Source organism: Macrosteles quadrilineatus, unplaced genomic scaffold (assembly GCF_028750875.1).
Source record: "Macrosteles quadrilineatus isolate MER2022 unplaced genomic scaffold, UCM_ALF_1.0 Scaffold_7__1_contigs__length_78375512, whole genome shotgun sequence".
Taxonomy (NCBI): domain Eukaryota; kingdom Metazoa; phylum Arthropoda; class Insecta; order Hemiptera; family Cicadellidae; genus Macrosteles; species Macrosteles quadrilineatus.
The window spans coordinates 71,307,954-71,329,693 of NW_026542600.1; the positions used below are offsets into that span (position 1 = coordinate 71,307,954).

Consider the following 21,740-nt stretch of genomic DNA (forward strand, 5'->3'; position numbering starts at 1 on the left):
TCTCACCTTGTCAAAGGAGATCCTAAAGGGGAAACTCCTTTTTGCACTTCAAGGATACAGGCAGGAGAGACATCCTCATGTTTCTCACCGGTGGTAATCTCTGTACCTTGGAGCTGCGTCCAAAAGAATCTCCCTCCACTAACTAACTTGTTTGTTGCTCATCCAAGCTGCTACTCAATGTGTTGGGGGGAGGGGGTTTAACTAGCCATGCCTGTTTTTTTCCAGTTCACCTAACGGCAAGGGATGGCCCAGAAACAGTTTGAACGGGTACCCTCGAGAACAAAACTCCAGTTCCCCGGGCCCCGACCTCTGATTGCCCATCACCAGAGACCTAACATGCCAGGGGTCACCGGTCGCAATCTCTGACCAAGGACCAGAGTTGCTGGCTCCTCACAACCCACTGAGACTACCCATCGGCAGTGCAAAGCACATATCAACTCTTACAACGCAACAGGGGCACTCCCAGTGAAAGCTTCAGTCAGCCTTTTAGTCGCCTCTTACGACAAGCTGGAGAAGGCTGCGGTCCTATCCAAACCTGGGACACCACACAGGTAGAAACCACATATTCAGTCTAACCTCAGCAATATAACACTTAGCCAGTAGCCTATCACAAGCAGTAGTGTACAAAACCTTTTACTGTTTCCTTTGTTCTTTTACCTTTCGGTGAGTTTGAGTAAGATGTGACTGTGATAAACGTTACAGTTTGCATAGCTGAAAAAATGTTGTGCAGTGTTCTATTTTGTTATTATTAAAGTGCAAACTGTGACATTATAAGCTGTTTACACAGTTAGTCTATTCTGCTTAATCGTGTTTTACATGGTCAAACCTAAATAAATTGGACATAGCGAAATTCCTGCAAACCTAGCCTCAATAATAGCGAACCTCGTTTTAACAAAATCCTTGCTTTAACAAATATTCAGTGCGGCCCCTTGAGATTCGTTATATCAAGGTTAGACTGTGTATGTGTTCAAGGTTGAGATACTTAAAAATGGAAATAATTTGAATTTGAATTATTTACATGAAAAGTTGTACTAAAACCCGAATTGGATATTTTACCAGAAACAATTATAATAATTGGTCTTATATGAATTGTAATCTGTTTAATTGAACAAAACTCACTTTCAATGCAGATGATTTTCCAGAGAAGGGATCTCCAAGTAAAATTGTTCCTGAGTACATTTTTAGAGCTTCGTGAATTTGAATTATTTTAGATATAAAAACATCACCACTTTTTAATTTGAAGTCTTTACATATCTGAAAGAACAGGTTTGAAATTAGGTTATCAGTATTGTGACTGCTCTAAATGGAATCTTTTTACCACACTATATGTATACATTTCAAGTACATATTTCAACACAAAAATATGCTATGCTTAAGCGGTAATTACTAAAGTACAAGATAAAGAGTTTTGTTGATCCAAAGATTAAATAATGTTTATTTCAACTTCTGTTTAATTAACTATGTTGAAACACAGTAATGTTAAAATACAGAATTTAAAAGAGCAAAAAGACACCATAAGTGCTTAAATGCTTAGCCCTTTCAGTGCTATGCGACGATATATCGTTGTGCGTCTTTCTCCCGAAAAGTGCTATAGAACAATATATATTGTTGTTCGAGTTTCATTTGAAAAGTGCTAAGCGACAATATATCGTGACGCCGCTACTTTCGATTGTGTGAGTTTAAATGGGCATATCAGTTGACTCGGTTGTTGTTTTAAAACAGCGATGGATTCTTTCGGTTCCTAATATGAACAAGGCCCGATATATCATTCCCTACTTTTGAGTACTTTTGAGTACTTTTGAGGTAAAAAATTTTATTTTTACAGATTTTTTATCGCACACTAGAATTTGCCCCCTTGGCACTTTTTGGACAAAATAAGTAAATAACTCCAACATTTTTCAAATAGCTACAAAAAAATTCTAGCATCCAAAGGGTTAAAGGGGGTTGGGCAACATGGCGGCCGGTAGTAAGGTAGACAAGTCTGGTGCATGTTCAACCAAAGTTACCAGTTGTACGGGTGGAATGCAGTGTTAGGGCGTTTGTGGAAGATGGTTTCATCTTAAATGCTGTGATATTTCAGAGAAGAGTGCGTAAAATTTAAAGACTTATGTGAAAAGTCTTTTTGGTTCTGCGCTTGCTGCAGCGATGAGGTTAAAGACATGATTGAACAATGCAAATAAGCCAAGTTGAACAATGAACAAATGAAGCAAGTGTGAGAGTGTTGACATTAAAGAAGTGTTAGAAAATTTTTAGAAAATGAATGAGTTATATTATAATTTAGAGAAACGTTTCAACTGTATTGAGAAATCTAAAGGACAATCTAGTCAATCCAGCAAGTTAACAAGTGATTCTAATGTTTCGGATGAAGAATCGAAGTCAAGAGATGTATCGAGTAATGTGAAGCAAAGTGATGATTCGACTATCGCAATAGTCGATAACTGAGACATTCAATCATTCAGAAACATGGCATCTGAATGGTTTCTGGCATTGATTCAGAAACTGACGCTAATGAAAGTGAGAGTGAAGCTCAAGTGTTTGATCCATTGAATGGCGTAGTATTGGAAGAAGAAAATAAGGAAGCGGCCTGGAATATAATCAATTGTAATAGAAACCAGTTTTCTTCTTTTAAGTGTTCGGCTAGTCCCGATCTTTTCAATCAACATCTTGTGAACTCTGAAAAACCATATTGTAGCAGATACCCCACCTCAGGTTAATGAAGCAGCTGGACAAGTTATACTTATGGAAAGGCCTCAAAATTGGGTCCAATAGATAAGGGTTACCCCAGATGATATTGTAAATATAGTAAATAGGTTTAAGGCTTCGCCTTGTGTTGATCAATACGGAATGTCATCCATCTTTCTGAAGAATGTTGTACAACCAATTGCCTATTCTTTGGAGGTAGTTTTTAACTTGTGTTTGGAGCTGGGACATTTTCGCAAAGAATTTAAAATATCTTGAACTGTACCTGTGTATAAGATGGGGGATACTGAATCATTAAAACTGCTTTGAACACAAAGAGAGCTTTGATTTTGCAGATGACTGCTGTTAAGAATTATATCTTCGAGTGGTAGACAAGATCATAGCAGACCACTTTTTGAACAGCTTGGCATTCTCACTGTACACAACCAATACATACACGACTGCCTCTTTCTCTTGAAAGCTGACCCTAGGCTCCCTCACATTACACAAGACCAACGCCACAACCTGCAATCTGCAAGGAATGTTGATGTCCTGGAGTGTAGGCTCTCCAAGACCAAAGACTGCTATTCAGTGTTGGCTCAAAAACTATTTGCCTCTCGACATTAAAGAACTCGGTCTTGCACCTTTTAAAAATAGACTGAAACAATGGCTGAGTAGGAAGTGTTTCTATTCCATCGAGGAGTACTTTGCTGCAATGGACTTTTGAGCCTGAATCTGGCCGCCATAAAGTGTAAATATTGTAATTATTAGTTTAGTTTATTTTAAAAAGTAAATTTGTATCTGTCAAGATCAATCCAGTCATCTGGTCAACGATCGCCAGTTCGTATGGTAACGGTAAATATGTGGTATTGTAATTATGTTAGATTGCTTTTAAGATGCATATGATAAATTGTTTTCTTTTTTGTTGTGATAAATTCACCGTCCTACTTCTAGATATTGAATTATACTAATTTATAGTATTTTATTACCTTGCAAAATGCTTAAACGTCTGGCTAAACAACATGACTCATCGCAAATGGACCACCTTCAGGTTTATCCCCTTTTACGATTCGTCATTTTTAAAATTGACTAACTGCATTCAGCCCGACCAAACGTGTGCACTCACTGTGACGCTGTTCTAATAAAAGTACAGTCTTTGCGTAAAATGTGTCTTTATCAATTTGTGTTTTGTATTCAATTTTAAATATGACGAATCGTAGAAGAAGATAAACATGAAGATGTGGCAATCGCTACAAAACATGTAGTTTCACCAGACATCTAAGGATATTGCAGGGTAACACAATATTTTATATTAACTGTTTTTACTTTATATTCATTTGTTTTTTATGTAACTGACTGGAAGTTACATACCGCACAGACCTCGTAGTTGTATCTGTAATTATTGTATTAAAAAAGAAGCAAAAGAATGCATTACGAATTATCTTTGATATTAAAAATAGACGATGCAAAAAATAATATTTTCCAAATTAGGCATCATGACTGTGTACAACCTATATATAATAATTTTACATGTAAAAAAATCCAAAACCACAAAAATACAGTCAAAATTTACATACATAAAACTTGAGGAATAATAGATGTGTAGAACCACATAAATTACAGTTTTTGAAAAAATAAGTATTTATTGGTAATCAATTTCTTTATAATCTGCCTAAGAATATTCTTTGTGAAGAAAAATATAACAGTTTCAAAACCGCCATAAACTCACCCTAATTTTTCAATAATTCGATTTTTTAAATTAAAGTAATGTAAAATAAAAATTTTTATTAGTATCATACAACACCATGAAAATAGTTGATTGGTAACTATTACATTTTAATTAAGGACATCAGTTATAAGATTCCTGTTCAATGTATTCATGTAAATACTAATATTGAATAAGGATGATTTGAGTTGATTTGATTCTTTGATTTTTGCATTCACAATTATGGAAAATATACTTGAAATAAAAGATCCTAAAATCGTAACAGATCTAGTACTAAACTCTTACTTGAAGTGCAGAGGTTTTAAGATGATGATCACAGTAAGAAATAGGTGAAAAATCCATAAACAAATGTTTAAGAATGGTGTAGAACACTTGAACGTCATCACCAGAAAGCTTGGGAAGAAGTGTGTCTGTGATTGCCTTTAAGAAAATTTTACTTTCAGCCAAATCCTCTTGAGAATCCTTCAACCTTTTTGCTACCTTCAGCACCGACTTCAGAGATCCAAAATCTTTAAAACATCAGAAACATGTTATCGTTTTCAGTTCTAGATTATTACTACAAATATCTTAGGTATGGTTAAGGACCAATTATTTTGATAAATACGAGCTCCTGATGAATAGATAGATTCATTTACTGTATTTAAAAATATATTTACTGTGGTATATATCTACAGTACAAGTTAATACTTGACTAGGTTGTAACATTGCCTTTGGATACTATAGGGTTCAAATAAGAGTTAGTTGACTGAAACAAACATAGTCTGCAACTGTCCAAATGTTGTTCTTCTCTCAGTTTTGTAGTTTTTTTTTTTTTTTTTTTTTTTTTTTTTAAGAGGTTGGCGGCCTCTTTTAACCTTGCATTTGCCCATCCACATAGACTAAGCGCCCGTGCGTGGATCGTTTGCAGCAAAGCAAGGAGTGAGCCGGTACAGTACAAAGGTGAACTTTACTGATAAAATGTTATCGGCAGTGACCAGGATCCGAACCCACGACATCATTCCCAAAAAAAAAAAAATATATATATCATAAAATATGCAAAATGACAATGAGTTTTCCTTTCAGTTTGGCTTATTTGAAAATTCGGTGTGTGCAACAGAAATCAGTAATTGACAAAACATACTCTTTTGGAGGCTCAATTCAAATTTATTTTTGATTTTAATACATACAGTATTAATTTTAAAATGTTAACATGACATAAGTATAGGAAGTCGTTTTATTTGAATATTGAAAGTTCATATTCACTTATAGTAAATAGTTTTAATATATATTCTAAGTAAATAAAAAAAGTATTTCAAATGATTTCAAACTTTCATTGGAAAAATAATGTTAAAAAAGTGCAATTAAAATGCAAATAATCTGCTGACTAAGAAATGAACCAACTCAGAAACAATATGTGGGCAGTATATTATTAAAATCAACTATGTAATAATTTCATACCATAACAGAAACGAGCTTGCTGAGAAGACTGTTTGCTGCCGAGTTTTTGAAGTGTGACTAATTTCAATGTCAACTCATGAGACTGAGTGAAGCCAAAAGAATAAAGGGAAACTTGTGCTATAGTCACTATATCAGGGTACATCATGGCAACTGGACGAAACAACATCTGAAAAATCACGATCCCTTCTTCAATGCATACATTTACATAATTTTAGTAACGAGGCATTGAACAAGTTTGAACAAGTTGACTGTTCCATTTCTCAACACATTTGACAAGAACAATAAGAAGTAATAAACCCAGTTTTATCTCATAGATCAGATTTGGTTTTGTGTTACACTGAAGTGGTAATATATTACAGTAACAGAAAAACATTAAATTTAACTCCATTAGTTGTGGTAATGATAAAAAAGAGATACTATGATAAAGATTTATTGTGAATCAAAAGTCATGACAAAATAATAGTGGTACATGATCAGTTGTATTCACTTCCACACTTGGCCTATTGTAAGTAAATTAAAAACAAAGCTATGCTTTCTGAAACCCTTGGTGTCCAGTTAACCGGAGAATTGGGAATCGTACATGAAATTTTATGACCAGGTAAGTTGCTGGTGGGGGTTTTGATTTTGTAAAAACCAACCCCAATTTGAGGGTGGGTGATGAAATTCAAAATAATGTTAAAAAGTGTGTGACATCAACCTGGTCACCTGTACTGAAGGTTATTTGGAAATTTACAGCCATGAAAAAAATAAAAGTGATGGAATGTCAAGTTCCAGTTAAATTAATGTCTAAAACTTCTTTAGTTAATTTTAAGTTACCCCCAGCAACCCCTATGGTGGGGGTGAATTTCAAAATACCACCAAAAAGTACTTTACATTACCTTAGTAACGTGTATCGAAGCTCGTTTGAATATATGCAGTGGTTCAAAAGTTAACCAGGGGGGTTATAATAGAACACTTGGTATATGATTTATTTCGTTGTCTTTGGGGGTTTATTTCTAGGTTTCAACTATTTTAATCTTAGAACATATCCGTTAATATTGAGCCAGATTCTAATACTAAAATAGTTTTCTATTTGAATTTTAGAATATTTGCACACCCCTACATACCTGGTAGGCTTACCTTGAGGTTGGCTGGGATGGGAGAGTGTACAGAGATGCCTGGGTACAAAGTGACACAGATGTAGCAGCGAGGGATGCTGGAGGAAGGCTCCCTCTGTATCAGGTGAGAGATCGAGTCTAACTGCTGGGCCACCACAGACAACACTTCTAGCCTCATCTGGTGAAAGTCATTGAGACACCCCCATGCTCCACATCCTGAAATGCCCTGTAGGAACTGAACAACCATAACCATAACAAACAAAGGCCAACAACAAGAAACAGCATTTAGATGTTGAATTGAATTATCAGATGGCTTTTAGTGAAGGGAGCTCTCCAATCATCGGTCTCAGAGACATTATCATTTTTTCCTGCTATCATGGCAAAATCATTAATTTTTCACTAGACTGTGGACACTGCGGAATTTTTGGTGCACACAATTTCTGTGATGGGAATAATATAATGAGGATAAAAACTTGGTACGGCTTGATTTTCGGACTTAGTGCTTAATCATTCGAAAATCAAGCTACTTGCACCCCTCTAATCTTGAAACAACCTTTCACAAACACTAGACGTCATGTGGACACAAACACAGTTTCACTACAAAGCAACACAACTGGACTGGGACAACATATCATAATTATAATACCAGGCAAAGACACCATCATAGACAAACCTCTCATAGGTTGGAAATTAGCTGCATCATTACCTCAAAATCTCGGACCAAAACTGCTTAACAAATTACAAGCCAATCTACAATCCTTAACGTCAATTAAGATTTTTATAATTTTTTTTATTTTAATGATTGACCTTGTTCATGCACCATACATCCACTTCCTTTAGTTTTTTTTCTTAGTGTTTTAAAAATACAAAACATATTCATATTGAAGGGAGAATAAAACTAAAATTATTTTTTGTTTGTTTTTGAATGGTTAACTATAAAATAGTTTTAAGCAACTTTATGCAAACATTAACATAGGGTCCATCATGGAATCCTCCATACCAAACAAAATGGCTCCAGGAATTTGGTTGTTAGTTGTTACCTTTCCAATAGCAAGATGACTAAGTTCAGGGGTGCAGCAGAAGGAGAAACAATAGACTCCGACAGCTTTTGCTAGATCTCCGACTGTTTCACTCTTGCCTGTTCCTGGAGGGCCTTCCGGGGCTCCGTGGAGGTTCATGTGATAAGCTGTTATCAGAGTACGAAAGCATCTGTCAGTCAAGGGCGTTATTACTAGACGAGAAGTGTTCCCCAGATACTCGTAGCCATATGGTAGAACAGAATTTAATAGCCTTATTTTAACAACATCTTCCTGGTAATACCTGTAAATAAAGAGTCAAGAGTCATTACCATGTTGTTTTCAGTAAGGTTTTAAATGTATGCAGGCAAATATAAAGAATATTCTAAAACTTAAAAAATAATTTTTAATTTTCACTCACAAAAAACATTAAATATTACTATTTTAACTGGTGAACATGGACCATGGTACATGGGCTATTCGGAAAGTAACCTCCAAAGCAACTACAAAGCTACATGTTATGCTTACATACAAAGCAAATCCCACCGCGGCTAGTCCGGCTCCTCGCTTTGACAACGTTATTGCAGTAATATCGTGACTATTTGCTATGGTCATGTGGACATCATCTGCGTCTCCCACATTCTCGGTAAAAATCTTGTTCAATGTTTATCTCCCGCGATCACGGAAACGTCATCATAGTTTTCTGTGATCACGAAAACATTTATCATCATACTACGTGATCGTTGCAAAATATTGAACGTCTCCCATGGTCATGGAAAATCCTATAGAAATCAAATTCCAAGGCCATGGTAAAAATCATCATCATCTTCGGTGGTCGCAGCAAAATCCATAACATCCACTGCAGTTGTGTAGACATCATCATTTTCTTCAGGAATCGTGGTAAAATATTTAACTCCCAAACTCGCAAGGATTTCACCATCCTCTCCAGCAATCATGGAAACTTATCAACCTTGAATAGTATACCGATGGTTCAAAGGTAAGAAGTGGGACGGGGACTGGAATTAATGGAGAGCAAAATAGGGTGGACTTATGTCTTCCCATTACTTTGTATTTTGGTCTGTTTCAGTCCCACATACTCTATGGCACTCTAGTTTGGGGGCATTCCCCTCATGTAGCTGATATTCTGTTGATAAAAAAAAAGGCAGTACGTAATATTGCTAATTATAGATCCCTAGCTCATTGTAAACCTCTTTTCATAGAATTAAAAATTCAACAGTAATTAGTTTGTACATTTGTCAAGTACTGTATTACTCTACACCAAGTCAAACTTGCATTCTTTCCCCCTTAGATCTGACACTCATGAGTACAACATTAGGGGTGGAGGCAAGCTCAGCATGAAACCTCATAAGACTGGCTAAAACGGGTGACTCCTTCAAAATCAGCTCAATTCGCTTTTTTAATAAACTACCTGACAGTGCAAAATTTGTTGATTATAATATTTGTTTCGATATGATTTATAATTGGCTTATTCAAAATCCTTTTTACAGCCTAAGTGACTTTATGAAGTGCAATTTTGATGTTAAATTTTAATTAAAATAAGTTATTATGCCTAACTGTATTTTATGTAATATTTTGATGTATCAGAAATTTGATTGTATTTAAGATGATTATTTTGTAATGTATATAATGTGTCCTATTTCTTTGTAAAAAGATCAATGGAATAAATTATTCTTATTCTTATTCTTATTAGAATGCATTCAGGCTGAAATAACTGTTACCATGGAGTGTGCCAGGGAGAACCTGAGGCAGGCTTCAGGGACATATACATTTCCATTTTCACAGACAACCAGGCTGCAGTCAGGGCGCTCGACTCCTGCGAGTTCAAGTCTAAGGTGATCTGGGACTGCCTTACAACAGTATCTGCCCTGGGCAGGTGCAACACAGTAATACTCTGTTGGGTTCCTGGAAACTCAGGGATAGAAGGGAACGAGGTGGCTGAATGAACTTGGCGTCAGCCTCAGACTTTGTGGGACCACAGAATTTGTCAAGGGTATGCATGCCAGTCAGTCATGTCATGGGCTCAAGAGAAGATGGGTTAGGCTTTAAAACCATAGGATAAGCAAGCTCACTCTCTTCCCCCCTTCCCAGACGGTCGCCTCCAATGCTCTTCGATTAGTCAGGTGGCAACTAAGACAGATCACAGGAATGGTCTTGGGCCATGGCTTCGTGAAATTGCACCTGTATCACTTGAGGATCCATAATGGAGACACTGCATGTAGGAAATGTGGGCAGTCCAATAAGACTGCAGATCATTTACTCGATGACTGTACAGCTCTGAATGAAGTAAGGGAATGCACTCTTGGGACAATGACAAGGGGCAGACACCTTCCTCAGGAGGAGCTCATAGATAGGATGTTGGAGTTCATCAATCCCCTAAATTTCGACGGACTCTGATGCACCAAGCGGGGAGCACAAAAAGCCCATCTGTGGCTGATGTGCACTGCGACAAGGTCGGCCCCGATTCAATCAATCAATCAAACATATTGTAGTTAGGGGACTATCTGTGATCATGAAAAACTCATGAATAACTTGTGCAGTAAAGGAAACATCATTATCGTCTACTGCGATCACGGCAAACTCTTGGATATCTCCTGCGGTGAAGGAACATCATCGTCATGGCAGAATATTAACCCTTCGTGGATGGGTGACGGAAATATATCCACCTAAGTCTTCGGCGATAAAGGACAGGTGGTGGATATATCCGCAGATCGGTTGCTATGTTCCGAACAGAAAACGGATATATCAGCCTTATCTTCAGACAGCCTGGCTGGTGTTTTTGCAGTACCCAGATGTCTCAGATGCAGCCAGCTAAACCATCGCTTAACACTGACAGTAATCAAGTTGTGATGACAAATATACAAGAGCCATGTTACAAAACCTGTTTTTATAGATTAAGCAGGAAATTGGGAACAAAGTTTATTTTTATACAAGTATATAATACCAACATTTTGTTATTTAAAAAAAAATCCACTCGTCAATAATGTATTTCTCATTTTATCAGCCTCATTTTTTTAGTTTAATTGAAACATTTGATAGCAGTCAGTGATTGAGTAAAATATACGATTGAGCTATTTCCTCACTTTGTGTCAAAAATTTGGCATCGAATAACAAAATGGCAAAACACTATATAAATAGACGTACCGTAGCTGAACGAGCCAGTTGAAGTCAGTGTCACAAATAATGCTTTTTGAGATTATCAGTTGCAGTACCTCCAACACATGAACTGTGAGATTAATCAGAGCTTCCAAACTTGTACGAACCCTGGCTAGAAGTCTGCCTCGTATCAAACTGAATATTGCCTCTCTTTGGTTCTGAAACCAACATATTATGTATTTGTTTGTATATTTACCATTCAAATGTTAGTTAAGAGTCAAAACCCTGCTCTTATTGCTTAATGTTAATTTTCTATTTGAGCAGCCTTTCGGGCAAAACAAATAATTTAGTGAAAAAAAACTTTACTTTAAATTCTTACAAAACAATAGTTGATGTCTCGTCAATTTCGGTCAGCAAGTCATTTCCTTATAAAATATTAGCACACTGTTAATTTTTTACCTTATTTTCTTCATAATTTTGAAATAAAATTTGGCATTGCAACTCTAAATAGTTTGAGTTTGTAGTTTAGTTACGGTTTATCATCGTTTGGTAAGGTCATTGAAGATTTAATATTCTTAGTGTAAGTGTTGCAAATGTAACATATGAAGTTTAGGCTTTACTTCAGTTCTGGTTTCATTTGGTGTGCAGGTGTGAGGAGCTCACCAAAATGCGTTCTTTTAAAACGTTGATATTTTGTGTTGTTTGTGTTATTCGTTTGCGTGTTTGTGCAATTTTGACTAACATTAAATAATGTGCCGCTTTAGAATTATGCTACTGCTGATGAAATACTAGGCTAATTAATTGTAACAGGACCAAAACATGTACAACATGATGAAAATCAATGTTTTGACACCATAAGACTACAAGTTATGTAGTTATTATTAATAATTGCTTATAAATATGTCAAGGCTACTTGAAATTAATGTTAATGTTGAAGGAAGACAAGTACCTGGATATTTTTGTGGACAAAGTTGAGCTGGTCAAGGTTTTGCTGGGTCAGACAGTTGTGTATCTGACCAGTCCTGATCGTCAGTAGAGCACACTGGACTGCCTGTCCAGGCCATCCTACCACCCACTCACTGAACACTTCCTTTTTGTACATGGTCAAACACTTCTTACACTGCACCTTCATACTCGCTTGCATCTGTTTCTCTACCTATAGACAACAGTGTTTAATTTAGACAACAGTATTGGGCAACAGTGTCTAAGATCTAACTCACCAGGAAAACACGTCCATCGTGCATAATCTTCCTTTAGCCTTAGTGTGACAACCTGGGACAAAACATGTTCTACAACGGGGTTACCCGCAAATTGTACAATTTAATACAAAAATAAAAGTAATATAAATGATGAGCGGGAAAGCGTTGTAAAGTGTAGAAGTACAGAAGCATACAGAAATTTTTTTTCCAAAACAAATGTTTCCTTATATTTGGAACACCCTTATAAAGAAGGAAGACAATTTGAATAAATTAAAAAGAACACTAAAAGGCTTTTTAATTAAATTTCCATTTTATTCCATAGAAGAATTTTTTTAAATAAAAATTAGTAGCTTACATAATTTGAATTCCATAGCAAAATTAGGGGAACAATTTAAATTTTCACCATGATTAGTAATGCTTTTTCTGTTCATTGTATATTTTTTCTTAAGCCCGGAAAATGGATACATGTTTTTTATTTTAATAACTGCTAATGTTATTGTGATTGCAATAGTGTTATATTTTTAATATATATTCAATTAGAAATTCTTCACTTATCTGAATAGTATATTTTTAAGCACTTTGTAATATGTAGTTATATGTATTTATAGCCTATTTGACTCTATTCAATACATGTTATTTTATGTATAATGAATAAAGAATGATTTGATTTGTTTTGATTTGAATTCACTTAGTCTGCAGGTTAGCTGCGGGGTTGCGCTGCACTAGGTTGTAAGCTCTAAAATGACACCTCAATCGTAAAAACCGATTGGACAGGTGAAAAAGGTTGTTACCATACAGAGGACACCTTTTCTGTATTAAGTAAACAGATGTTGGGTTATTACACCACAGTTTACGTAATTAGATGGTTTTCCCTACTTTAAATCAGCAGTTTAACTAGGTTGTAACACTATGTGTCGCAAAGAATTTGATTTCTGATTGCAATGATCCATAGTGATGAGTGAGCACAGCACTGACTAAATGGCTTGATTAGTTTTAATTTAGCTGAAAACAGATAGACATCAGCAAAAGTAGTTAAACAGCTTGGTTAACTAGTCAAGTAGTAGCTTTACTAAGTAGTAGTGTATCCTGCTATTCGGGGAAAAATCTTGAGCTTCCCTCATGATTACAGACATCATGGCTGTTTTGCCCTGCAATCGAGGCAAATTTAAGAGTATCTCTTGCAATCTTGAAGATATCCTTCTTGTCTTCCACATCCACAACAAAATGATTTCACAACAGCAAATAACTTAAATTGTCCACCATTTTTGGTGTTGGTTTTTTCGCCGAAAACCGGTAAAATCAACAACTATCATAAAAAATCTATCTATTCCTATTCTAGATAATATGATGAAAAGATTTATAACATTCAACCAACTTACATCAAAAAGTAGTTTTTCCACACACCCAAAATATTTTTCCACTTGTAAAGTCTGTTCAAATGTGATTGTTTCTCCATCAGGGCCTTGCAATGCGACAACTTGGTTGTTTTCGTAAAATAGGTCTTGAACTCCTATGAATATCTTTTCCAGATGAGTGTGTATCACATTAGTTGATTTGGTTTCAGCTAAAATGTGCAGTATTTCAACATCAGATAAGAAAAACAACCTGCAAATACCATTTTGTGTTTATTGTTGGGAATGGTGATAAAAATCAAGTGTAGTGATGTGTGATTGAAAACATCACAATCAAATAATATTCTATAATAATAATAATATTATAATAAACAGCAAATTTCTGTTGTAAATATTCTGTGAGTATTGCCTCACAATTGGGGTGAGTACTACACCTCTCCTTGTAAGGTAAGGCCGCGTTTACAACGGAGTTTGGAACTTTTTGTTGGTAACACTTGTTTCTAAAACAAAAGAGTACAACTGACGGTGTACTTTTCTTATATATTGTTGGAGACAATTTAATCAGCATGGGAGACGGACTGGCCCATGGTGGTGGGTAGGCGCTGGGGGTAGCGGGAAACAAATGTTCCCTCATGTTTGGAACACCCTTTGATCTTTACCGACTTCTGGTGGGAAACAAAATTTCTATTTTAAACACTAAAAAACTGTTTCCAACATCAAAATGTTTCTGTTCAAAAAGTAATGTTTCTTGGTTTTTTTATGAAAATTAGTTGAAAATATGTGTTCCTAACTGCGGTGTAAATGCGGCTTTAGTGCAATATTCTTGTTTGGAACTTTTCATGGCTCAGACTTGCACTTTGTCCATAGTCACAATAAGCAAACAAGTTATAACATATTCCTCTAGCACTATAATATCGCTGCATTGCTTTATTGTTTTGTATGGTTTACTATTTTTGCTCCTGTAATATGAGCGCTTTGGGGTGTATTTTCAATTTTTATACTGACTTCTGATTGTTCAACAGTTTTAGTTCATACTTTTTTTTTGTCCTAGGACGCTAGGTACGAGCCCGGAATTGATTTTCACATTACTTCAGGCTAGACCTGGGGGTTGCGGCATTATCACTTAGATAAAATACATTGGTGACCTGACGGGATTTGAACCCAGGACCTCAGGGACCAAAATCCCGCGCTCTAACCACAAGGACAGCAACCCCCCCCCTCCCCCGCCTACACTGAATTATAAGTTGATACTACAGGCCAGTCTTGAGCTGTTCAAACGAGGGAAAGTCTCCTGTGCAAAAGCATTTTTTTTTTTCAAATACTCTACAACAAAAGACAAACTGATGTACTTCACATGGATTTTCTAGTAAATAAGCACATAACATATTCAACAAATATAATCCAAAAACAGATACACAAAATATTGCTGCCTCAACCAGTTATAGGCCTAATGGAGTGTTAAAACATGATCAAATGCATTTTCAAGACATTACCTGGGAAAGTACATTTGAAGCTGGTTTAGGTAGATCTTGACACCAGCGTTGATGTTTTCTAAGATAACAAACATTCTAAGAACTAAGTTCAAGAGAAGAAGGTCACCAGCAGCTTTGATTACTTGCAGTCCTCTGCTTACTTCCTTCATTAGATCCCTGTACATCTGATCCACCTCCTGTAACAGTGGAGAAAAAACACCATCACTGTCGGAACTACCTGTTTTCTTTCATTTCTGGGAAGAAGGAGGGGGATGTAACGGGTCAAATTGTAATTGAGGGGTAATATTTTCACAATCTTCCCAAATACGTTTATTTGGTTCATGCAAAGGCTACAGCGAACGCTGGACGTGGTGACATCATGTTGAGGGGATGACCATAGTTCTCAACCCCGATGTCAGGAGCGTAAGAGAGTGCTGCTCAAGAAGCGCTGGAGCAGTCAGTCGTCTATCAGCCACCAATGTACACTACACGATCTCCCACACGACACTATCAGGCAATATCCAATATTAAAATCACAAATCGATAAGGACACTGGTAAGTGTAGAGCAACACGATAATGCTCTATTTCATTTCCAGGTACGCTTAGTATATTTTAAGTTATATATTTTTTTGTTTAGATCACGCATGTTCAAGGAAGGATTCCAAATTCAAATCAAAAGTTACTTACGAATGAGTCTGATGATTGACCAAGTTATTTTTAGGACACTTTTAACTTTGGTGTTAACCAAGTAGGACGATCGATTCTTGGTTTATTAAAGCCTGTAAATTATTCCGTTATATTCACATTCGTGCTATGTTTTTATTCAAATTCAATCTCAACCCATATATCGAGTGGCAATGATGACCACTTTCCGAAGGTAAGCTAATATAGTTGTTAGCGTAGTTGTAATTAATAATCTCAGCCAATAAACTGGAAACTATAATGAATTTACGAACTCGTTGGAATCCTGGACTATCTCATTGTAGGCTAGGCTACCTGGAAAAATTTAAGGTGTGACTAATTTTGGTGAGACAAAACTATTGCACATTTTACGAAAACCTACAATATTATAATTGTGTTGCATGCCCGGAAATTTTGTAATAATTGTGAAAATTTATTTTTGTGATGGGAAATGTATGCAGTCACCCCTAAAATAACAAGGCAAATATGATTTGTTTTTTTTTAATACAACTGAGACTGACCTGGAAAAGAAGAACTTCTTGGTTCATGCATTCCCGAACTGTCTCACAGGTGAATATTGGTTGGAAGTCCATCCATTGCCTTTCCACTTTCAGCCAAGTTTCAATGGTTAAGTTCACTCTGTCCAATCTCTCACACCACTCTTTCACCTCTCCTACAAGGTAAAATATGAAAAAAGGCAAACATCCACAGATAACTTGGGTCATATCATATACAATCTGCCTCTCTGTCCAATTAACTGTGTTAAGATCGAAGACAAAAAGGTATAGTAAAAGATTAATTCAAAGGTTAACTGTGAACTACCTCAAAGGTTAACTGTGATTTACCTCAAATGTTAACTGTAAGTGACCTCATACGTTAACTGTGAGTTACCTCATAGATTAACTGTGAGTTACCTCATAGGTTAACTGTGAGCTACCTAAAAGGTTAACTGTGAGCTATCTCAAAGGTTAACTGTGAGTTACCTCATTGGTTAACTGTGAGTTACCTCATTGGTTAACTGTGAGCTATCTCAAAGGTTAACTGTGAGCTACCTCAATGGTAAACTGTGAGTCACCTCATTGGTACAATGTGAGTCACTTTGAAGGTTACAGGCATGTAAGTGCTATTAGCCTGAATTGAACCAACCGTGCCTTCTTCAAAACTAAACGTCTATTCTTGTGCACTTTTCATAATAAATGTTAAGTATGGTTATATACATGAGGTAAACATTTATTAGTTACAAATTTTAAATAGTAAATATCAGAACTATTCATCTACCACGTAAGTATCCATTCTTATTTGTATACATTTTAATTGAAAAGTCTATCAAATTATTCACACACTTAAGTATATTGATGATCTTTTAGCTCAGTATGTATTGCATATCCACAGTCTAGCTTGGTGTGCCAACCTTTTTATGCCACAGTGTCATGTGGTGGGACATGACAGGACGTAGAAATTTGTATTGGGAAAGGGGGCTTAAAAAACTGACCACATACCAAAAGGTGAATGTTAAAGATTTAGAAGATTTAGGTGTGTCTACATTTAGAGATGCAAAGGCTTATCCACACAGAGACCATAAATGAAGTACTTATTCAATTAAAGACATTAAAGTAGGTGAGTGGGATTTCATATTTTATTTTATTTTCACACTAAGAAAAAAATTTAACATTTGGAATATTGGTCATTGAGTACTACTCTAATAATTAGCCAAGACATTTTGCAATTAAAAAATTAACGATAAATAGTAAATCACAACAAAAAACAATCAGCATTCTTCAAGAGCATCTTTTTGAAAGCGCTGTGTTGTTTATGTTAAGAAACAAAGAGAATTTAACTAACAGAAAGTAGGTAGTTTACTTAAACTTTTGCTGGAACATATTAAGTATGCCTACCTATGAGTGGCTTCACAAATGCTGAGCCTCTGATTGTCACACATTTTATTAGATGATTGTCGACCAAAGTCAACACTTCTTCCACTTCAGATAAAATTTCTGTTTTTGTGTCACTGAAAAAATACTGTATCGGTAGAGAGTCTATGGCAGCTATGATGGATAAATATTTACATAAATATAAATGTGATGAATATTCATTTGCAACCTGCATTTGACTTTTTTAACCTGTATAACCGATTAACCCCTAGTGGTCAGAAAACCACTACGAGTGGCCACAAGATCCGTAACATAACACAGCCCTGCGGTTAGTATGTGATGCACTATGGGACCAAGAGGGAGTTGCACCCCCCATCGACATTGATTTGAATCATAAAATGAAAATATGCATTATACGAGCTGCACGCCCATCTGCAATATAAAAACGATAATGCTTTTATTTATTTATTTTTTTAGAGGGCCAGGCTTACAAATAACTAAGGGATTGCAGCGCAGCTGGAACAGCTTATGGTGCACCCTCATTCACAGGTCCTCATTCTCCGTCAAATCCCAGGTCCTTTGTGAACCATGAGATCCTTTTGACTATGGTGATCTGTTCTTCCCTTTGATCTCCAGTCGATAGGCCATTACGCGTAGCCGGCCCGAGCTCCAAGGCTACTTTCGGCGTCATAAAACAAAATGGAAAGGCCACTAAGTGTTGCCTTCCCGATGTATAGGGAAGACAAAAAGAGAACGATAAATATGACTACAAAGAGTTAATTAATATATAGTAGATGGATTATCCCTGAAAAACGTTGATAAAAATATAATATTTTTAATTCAAAACATAAATGTTGTATCCAGAATGTAGTAAATATCTTTCATCTGTTAAACTTGTACAGAATTGTGGTTAGTGTGGTGTAATTTTAAGTGATCCAAGAATCAAGAATATTTATTCATTATTTTGTGCTGTACCTACAATACATGCATTAGATGAAAGTCATTAAAAACGAATGGTAGACTAATGAGTTTACAGGCAAGATAAGAGCAAACTTACAACAAGTGTAGTGTAATACATGCAAAATATCACAGTCATCTTAAAAATAGAATACTGTAGGTTTTTTTAAGATGGATAATTTAAAGAAGGATAGTACCTTATTATTCATATAAACCGGAACCTTCTACTACTTTGAATCTGTCTATTGTATATAGAAGATTATTATTTTCACAACTATTTGTATCTCCTGTTTATTTGTAACACTCTTCATCACCACAAAGATAAATAAAGAGAAATAAATTTGAGCAATACTTTGTGTTTACAGAATTTTGATCATCGGAAAATAAAATTGTATTCATAACAACTTTTCATTTTAACTTATTTAAACAGGTCATTCATGACACTTACAGGTAAGGTGTCGAGGTAAAGTAAACTTCAGACCATTCTGCTTTCATTGCACATAGAGTCTGATAAAGTTGAAGTTCCTTACAGGCACTGACGCTGACTATTTCAAATCTAAACAGAAACAGAAAATCATCAGAAACAGTTGGATAGCTTTTTTGCAACATTACCAGTTTCTATCAAAAGATTGATCCATTCAGTTATTGTAGGATTACTTGGTGTTTCAACCCCACCAAATTGTCTAACTGCTTCTGTAACTTAACCATAAACAATATCCCTCTCACAACCCTTCACTTTTTGTTCAACATTAAAAGCAATTCCTCAAACTTCAGTTTCAGCAATATTCTTAAGTCAAACAGCTGTTCAACAGCCAAATCAAAACGGGCACTCTTGAACCACACACATGGGGAGAGATAGCCTTCCAAACACTAAAGTACGCACATCTACCCTTCCGAGAAATCTCATGGTTGACTAAACAGAGGGCAACAACTAAATAACAGCTAACTTGTCATAAATTTGATACCTTTAGAGTGGTAGATGTTTGTATCCTATGCACATTACATGTGTTAACAAATCTATTTGTTCTTTATTTAATTGGTCGATCTTAAAAGGAAGTCCCTCTTCTCGTTTGTCTTCCTCCTTCTCTTTGGGACTTCAGTTGTGTTTAGCCGCACATATGCTTCTGACTACATGAATTTTTAATTTTTTCAAAAATAAAAAAAACATTAGGGTGTGGTGAAGAATTTGCATTGTTACACAGAGAGTTACTAATCCAGTGGAAACCAGCATCTGGATAGTGATGACATGTAGTAAAATAGAATAAAATATATGTACCATTGAGTTAGTTTCCTATTCACTTTTCAAAACCACAAGTAATTAGTAAACAGAATTCTCCTTTACAATATTAACAGACCCCCTCCACAATAAACTTGAAACATTATTGCTTAATTTTTCCTACTTAACCTATTTGATCTACACTATACTTTAAAAAAAATAATAACAAACTAACCAAAAACGTACAGTACACCTCTAAAACTGAATGTCTTGTGACCTGACAATGTTAACAGTTAGCCTTCAGAGCAGCAACTGAACGGTAGTCCACAGTAACTGAGAAATAGTTTTGATACATAAAGTGTAATTCCCCATTCATTGGTTAAGGGAGATTAGACTTCGGGTATAAAGTATGAATTTTCAAATTCTCACTAGAGCAACCGAGTGTGGTAATCCTCTACTCGTCTACTACCGAGAAATAATTACGACACATTCTTCACCTACTGGTGATTTTCATGATTCCTTTATTGAACGAAAGAGCCATAATTTTAACTTTAAGTTTCATACAGTACAAATATAATCAGTGGTAAAAGTGTAAATGCAAAGTCCTTGGACTTTTAGAACAAGTAAAGTGTCACTAATGTCATTTTATCACAGTATTTTTGGATGTGCATCAACGCAGCTTGTACAGTATATCGTACTAGATATCCTAGGTAATATACAGACTAGTATCTTTTTTTTTATAAGTAAGCGGTTGAGTATTTTATTCCATTCAAGCATTATAGGACTGCCCCAACCTATTGTTGACACACTAGAGAGCCATTGAGGCAGACGCTAAAGATTCAGGTACCTATGGTGGGTCATGTGCGGGATTCAGCGTGGTTGACGGGGGAACCCTTTAGGGTTTATGACCTTGTGATGAAACAAAAACTCAAAAACAAAAACATCAAAACTGTTAACACAGTAATTAAATCAGGTAATATTTTTGGGAATCTACAGTATTGCTGGATTAAATCCATGTAGTTTTATCAGGTATGAGCAATGATGATGGATGATGGTACAGTAGCGCTGTTGGTTGTCGGTACTGAGATTACACCTGATTCACACTACCTACATTTTTGTGTATACAAATCTGTGCCTGAGGTGAATTGGATTTTTATAATTATTTTTGAACCCTGGAAACTTCCCAGCTTGCTGAACTGAGCAAACTGATGGCAAAAGTTGGTGACGGTTTTCCCGCAATCCCAGAATACTGTAGTATTATATATTCCTTAGCGAGAGAAACGTCACGGTACATTTAAATCATCATTTAAATCATCAACCAAATATTTAAAATACAGTAGAACCTCGGGCGTGGATCAATCATGGTCAATAGATGCCTCTTAAATTATGTTAAATAACCTCAAAAATCCCAAGAAAATTTTATAAATCGTATTTCTTCAGTCTAATATTGTAAATGCATTGTATATTTAAGTATTTCTGGCAATTTTTATATGCAGTAGGTTCTCCCATTATTGTTTTTGAAACATCACAGTTCATTTGACAAAAATAAATGGAAGCAAAATATATAAATTGCCGAGAGCTTCAAGGTCAAGCAATCGCTTGCACTGACAATCGTCTGCTCCTTACACATTTGTCTGCTGTGCGCTTGCTACCTCACAACAGTTTGTGATTGGGCAATCTGTAACCATTACAGCTTTAGTAGCTGTGATTGGGTCATTAGTCAACGTGGCAACTTTAGTAGATTGCGGTGGGTGAATAAACCATGGCAACTTGTTGAATGTGTGGATGAAGAGAACCCAAAGAAACAATAGAAGAATAAAGAGAAATAAGAAGTGATGTTTTGTCATTGTTATCTTTATCTTATTTTACGACTGTTGTTATTATCTTGATGGCTGGTACCGGTTGCTTACTAATCTAGACTT

At 35.8% G+C, this 21,740-nt stretch overlaps 1 protein-coding gene across 1 annotated transcript in view; it reads right to left on the reverse strand.

Moving 5' to 3' along the window:
* Nucleotides 1-21,740, reverse strand: part of LOC128999075 (dynein axonemal heavy chain 3-like) — a 96,278-nt gene that overhangs the window by 54,186 nt on the left and 20,352 nt on the right. Inside the window, exons 10-22 of the mRNA XM_054425432.1 lie at nucleotides 19,051-19,158; nucleotides 17,670-17,782; nucleotides 16,296-16,447; nucleotides 15,114-15,289; nucleotides 13,648-13,873; nucleotides 12,019-12,225; nucleotides 11,118-11,287; nucleotides 9,695-9,841; nucleotides 7,980-8,259; nucleotides 6,962-7,174; nucleotides 5,843-6,008; nucleotides 4,691-4,914; nucleotides 1,120-1,254 (exon numbers count right to left, since the gene is read on the reverse strand). Coding sequence (XP_054281407.1) covers nucleotides 1,120-1,254; nucleotides 4,691-4,914; nucleotides 5,843-6,008; nucleotides 6,962-7,174; nucleotides 7,980-8,259; nucleotides 9,695-9,841; nucleotides 11,118-11,287; nucleotides 12,019-12,225; nucleotides 13,648-13,873; nucleotides 15,114-15,289; nucleotides 16,296-16,447; nucleotides 17,670-17,782; nucleotides 19,051-19,158 — 2,317 coding nt within the window. The remainder of the gene's footprint in view (nucleotides 1-1,119; nucleotides 1,255-4,690; nucleotides 4,915-5,842; nucleotides 6,009-6,961; nucleotides 7,175-7,979; nucleotides 8,260-9,694; nucleotides 9,842-11,117; nucleotides 11,288-12,018; nucleotides 12,226-13,647; nucleotides 13,874-15,113; nucleotides 15,290-16,295; nucleotides 16,448-17,669; nucleotides 17,783-19,050; nucleotides 19,159-21,740) is intronic.